General features: G+C 39.7%; 1 protein-coding gene across 1 annotated transcript; it reads right to left on the bottom strand.

Moving 5' to 3' along the window:
* Positions 1 to 273: 273 nt before the first annotated feature.
* LOC104546276 (testis-expressed sequence 2 protein-like) lies at positions 274 to 4,741 on the bottom strand. The gene is made up of 4 exons (XM_010191629.1): positions 4,463 to 4,741; positions 2,243 to 2,452; positions 1,898 to 2,018; positions 274 to 1,044 (listed from the first exon to the last, which is right to left on the bottom strand). Exons 1-4 carry the CDS (start codon positions 4,636 to 4,638, stop codon positions 922 to 924), a joined length of 630 nt encoding a protein of 209 aa, XP_010189931.1. The 5' UTR covers positions 4,639 to 4,741; the 3' UTR covers positions 274 to 921.
* Between the last annotated feature and the right edge of the window lie 378 nt (positions 4,742 to 5,119).

Below are 5,119 nucleotides of genomic sequence, written 5' to 3'. Positions count from 1 at the left end.
AAACTTGGTGTGTTCTGTTGTAGCGAGAGGCTCTGTACACAGTAGGCTAAGTAAGTACTTCTGGTCATGTGCAGTATTAGACATTTTATGTGTGTGCTCATGTCTGTAGAAACATTCAGAATTAATCATGAACCAAGGTGATTGTACCTCACTATAAGGCGGCTTGCTATGGTTTGGTCTCATGGCTTTACCGACTTTTATCTCCCCATTTACAAAAATCTGACAGTCCCACCTTCACTGATAGTTGTGTGTGTTTTATGGCTACTTGCTTCCCAAAAAAAGCACAAGTTCTGTATGAAAAAAGTAATATGTATATACCACATTGAATCACAATATTTCCTATACATCCGATTTACATTCTTTTATCCTGAAAGCATTTCATATTTCGATTGCTTGACACAAGCTATTGACTGCAGAAGTGAAAGAACATAAAACAGTTCATTCTACACCTCCAACTGCCTGAGAAAGAAAAAGAATTCTTCCAGTTTTATAAATTCATTCCTTATTTAGGATTTTTTTTTCCATTTGGCACGCAGTTCCTTTGCTGCCAAACAACCTTTCAAAGCTTTAATGCACATTAACATAGCATGACAACATAAGCCGAACAAAAGGTGTGTCAACGAGCTCCTTGATCTATTACGGTTTGGTTCCTCCTCCCTCCCCCAAAGAACAGGTCACCTTAGCCTCGAGTTAAAATCCTGACGGCAGCCAGTACAAAAAGAAATCAACTGCTTAATGGAATGAAACCTCATGTAGCTGAAGTACACAGGAACCAGGCAAGTGAGCACAAACGTGTGGTTATAGGCAGTCCTCGGTGGGGGGAAAACTGGCACAAGTTAAGGATGAGAAGAACTACAGCACAGTTTATAAAACCATGAGGATAACTTTTATAATACTGTAAACTGCGAGAGTCTTCACATGTCATGGTTGATCAGAGGCCTCCGTGATCAGATCTTTAGGAGGGCACGTAGAGGAGCGGGGATCCATGGCCGAGTGCATTAAAGGAATATAAACATCATCCATGTTTGGCATGACAAAGATTTTCTGTGAAAAAGATGCAATTAAATCAAGATACGTTTCATATGTCACTTGAAAACTTCATTTTCTGACTTGTTCAGTTAAAAAAAATGCAACAAATGCCCAGATAAAAGGTTCTTGAGGTCAGCACTGTTTGATTCAATGCCCGTACCGAAGCCCTACAGTGTCCATTAACTTGAGCCACTGAGTTGTGTTACAGTTGTAGATGAAGTTCAGAACTATGAAGATCTCTGCACTCTCCAGTAAATAGAAATAGGAAACATACCAACTTTTCTAACTCTGCTGCTTTCTCAGCTCTTACTCATAGACTTTGAAACTGTACTTTTAATGAAGTAAGTAGGTTTGGTTTCTGGTTGGTTATACAGGTGGGAGTCTAGAATGGTCAGTAAATTCTTTTCCTACCCTACAAGCATTTATAAATTTGGAGGGTTTTTTCCTACTTTGCACTATGGTCAATGTGATTTTTTAAAAATTATTTTATTTTAAAAGTAGTAGTAACAAGATACCTTACTGCTTCATCTGTTCTTAATTTTAGACCTCTATCATCTAAGAACACCTAGGATCATGCTTTTACTTAAGCACTACAAATTCCGACACAGTACCTATTTCAAAGAAATGGCGTTTTCATCTCTAAAATCATTCTGACAAGTGCTAAACCAGATTTCCATCCAGTTCTACACATGGACTTGAGACCATCCCAGAAGTCAGCTACAGCTCAGTTCTTAACATCCTTTCCACTGAACAGTGGGGAATACCAACTAGTCTTGATTGAAACAGGTGACATGCCAAAATTGCAAGACCCACCTGTCTAATGGACCAAAAGTATCAATAATTAAATGAAAATGTAAAGGAAACCCACCTGAAACTCTTGTTCTAGTTTCCTCTCTATCCAGTCAGTTACATGAACCAGAGTCACTTCTCTCTCACCAAGTTTTGGCCGAGCTTTTAACTCCAGGTAGGGAGGTCTTCGAAAGCCATACCTTAGAAGAGAGTAGGTTTTATTATAAACACTCCAACAAAGCAGATACTTAAATGTGTTAACTGTCAATATTCTCTTAATAGCAGTTCCTACCTCATTCACTGGTTTGTACTGCACCCTTTCCAGAACCCATTTCAGGTATGTTTTTACCTTTTGTCTTAGTTTCGCTCCCCTAGGTAGCACACACCCGAAATATTGCCCAGTTCTGCAGAAAGTTGCTCTTACCATATCCTGTCAGTAGGTGGAGGTGGAATGTTAATCACTAGTGTTCCTCTGCACTCTTGTACTTCAACTGTTAGCAGCAACGGAGTATTGGAGACCTCTTCAATTTTCTTCTTAATAAACTCCGTCTCTGTTGCTTTCTGAAAGTATTTTGACTTCGTAATTTTATCCACAATTCTCATGATCTTACTTGTCCGATGTCCTCCGACATACCTTTAGATAGAGAACAGAAAAAGAGTACATCAAGACAATTTTCTTAAACCTATGGTATGCTAAGACACCCATGGATTTCCTATTGAATCATTAGGGGTTCTGATATAAAAATTCTAAACAGAAACATGGTCACATGTCCAAGCAGTACCCACCAGTGCCTGCACACAGCAGCCGTACTCTGCCAGCTACAAGTGTGGGGCAGAAATCCTGCCCAGTCTGAACACTCCTCCTTCCCAGATGGCATTGGAAACCCCACATTTTTTAAAACTGTAAATATACTTACATCACTTATGCCAACAACCTGCCATGAGAAATGATAACCTATTACTGTTCTAACAAAATTGCCAAGACACAGACGCACTGAGACATATGCACATATCAGCTTAGAAGGCCAAACCATCACGTCTGATCTATTTAACAGTGTGAGTTGAACAAAAAGGGTTTTCATTTTAAGGTATTGCAACATTTGCAATGAGTGGTGAACACGAAGAGGGAAGCGATTTTGGCAGCGGGTGGAATGCTATTCCCAAAATGGTTATAACCATGCCTGTAAGAGCAGCCTACTTGTGTCAGCAACAGTGTCAGACTGCATCCTAGCTTTTGAAACACATCCTTCAAGGACTGAAAGTGTCTTTCCTCACACCTATCCCATTTCAGAACGATCAAACATGCTGTTCTGAGAGCGTATATTTTCACACACTATGTTATACCCAATTGTGGCTCTTGATGTCATGTAGCAGAGAGAGCCTTGCTAAGGAAATCACATTTTAATAGCCTGCAAAAAGTTCCTGTTCATCCAACCTTTTACAGCGCTTTTTCCTTAGCACGAGATAAGAGAAGAAACCCCTCAGCCAATATAAAAGGGCTGAATTAATTTCAATTTTTGTATTTTATATTAGCTGTAACTTTACCCAGATAAAGTAGTCACACTCATCAGATTCTACAGTGACAGCAATGTAGATTTTTGAAAGGTGTAACGCAATTATTTCAGTATTTTACTTAAAAATTTCTTGTTCTCTCTTTGTCCTTAGGAGTTGTTTATATAATCTCTATTTTAAAGATATGAAATGCATCTATTGAAACTATTCCAACAATTCATCACGCAGTTTTCAAAAGGTTTTAGGAGAAAAACTACCAATTCCTATCAAAGAATTTTGAATATGTCACAGAGCCTTTTGGTATATTCACTGTAAAAACACTGAGGTGTCTTCAGACATAGGACAAATTGTGATTATATGAGACATTTCAGTGTTACTACAGATTTCTCATTGCATGGCATAATTTCAATCAGATGGAAAAAGCAAAGAAATCGGAACAGCAGCCAAAACGAGGAATGACGTGGCAAAACTGACGTTAGGAAATTTGCTTGAAAACTCCTACACAGCATCAGAGGGCAGTATTGCACAGCCCAGACACTCCAAGCCTTTCAAGGAAGAAAAAAAAAACACCAAACCAAAACACACACACAAAAGACAAAACCCTGAGCAAGAAGGCTGGGCTTGAATAGCAGCTGTTTTCTTAAAAGAAAGGAACACACTGGGAATAAGGGATTGGCAGGATCAGTATGGGCATAATACTGTATATAAGCAAAATACTTCAAGTTCATACACAAAATCCTGTTCCTGGCACTGGTACCAGGCAAGGGGAAGGTCCCCAGAGGTTCTCATGCCCAAAGACTTGGCTCTCTGTGATCCAATAGTGAAGGAATTAGGAAGTGTCCAAAGGAGCCCGATGCAGGTCACTGCAGAAGTGGTGTTTGGTGAACAACGCTCCCAGCAGGGTAAAACACTCAGCAACGCAGCTGCCTTTCAGTTTGAAGTACATGGCTTAATTGCTGCTGTTTGCTCTAGAAATGGGCGAGTGGTGTTTGCTTAATTGCTTGGATACACTCGTGCTCTTAACACCCCGTGTGACAATGAGCATTATAGGACTGGACCAAGAGATCAGTTACATGAAGTCTGGTTAAACACGGCAGGGAGGAAAGGATTAACAAACTGTGAGAGAGCTCACCCTTCTGCTCCTGGAGTCACCTGCTTCTCTCCGGCCAATTCGGGAGCATCGTCCTCTTCTGACGACCCAGCGCTGGAGGACTCCTCATCGCTGTCTGCAAGACAATACGCCCTTGGCCTGAAACTGAAACAACGCAATTTCCAGGTCAAATGTAATATTCTTAAATAGCTCTTCATCGTGTACAGCTTTGGCTGACATTACATGTCTTTCTATTGCAGACTATGAAACGTCTCCTTGTCTTTTGTATAAACTTTATGTGAAGGAACAAAACCGAAACCACTCTGAAGCCATTTCTTAATGTTTTGCAGATACCTTTGTCCCATACAAATTTAGGCTATAACCTCCCTTTAGTATCTTTGCTGGAAATATTCCTTTCCCTACTATATTAATAGGAAAATTGACCTTTGGGCTTAAAAATGTTTAAGCTCCTCTGACACAGTGAATGCTGTTTACAGGATTTAGGGTTTTACTTTGTTTTTCTCTGAAGAGAGTCCAAGATGGAACAAATCAAAGAATGCCATGGGGAGAAGAAGGAGGGGAAATAAAGTGAATAAAATCAAAGAAGTGCTTTTCTTAGGGTACAAAATATCACAGAGTAGTTACTAATTCCTAGACTTCAACTACGGAAGAGTTTATGTACACAATCATAGAAAAAAA

The sequence above is a fragment of the Mesitornis unicolor genome, unplaced genomic scaffold (genome assembly GCF_000695765.1).
Source record: "Mesitornis unicolor isolate BGI_N332 unplaced genomic scaffold, ASM69576v1 scaffold33999, whole genome shotgun sequence".
NCBI classification, from domain to species: domain Eukaryota; kingdom Metazoa; phylum Chordata; class Aves; order Mesitornithiformes; family Mesitornithidae; genus Mesitornis; species Mesitornis unicolor.
This window is presented reverse-complemented; position numbering and strand designations above follow the sequence as displayed.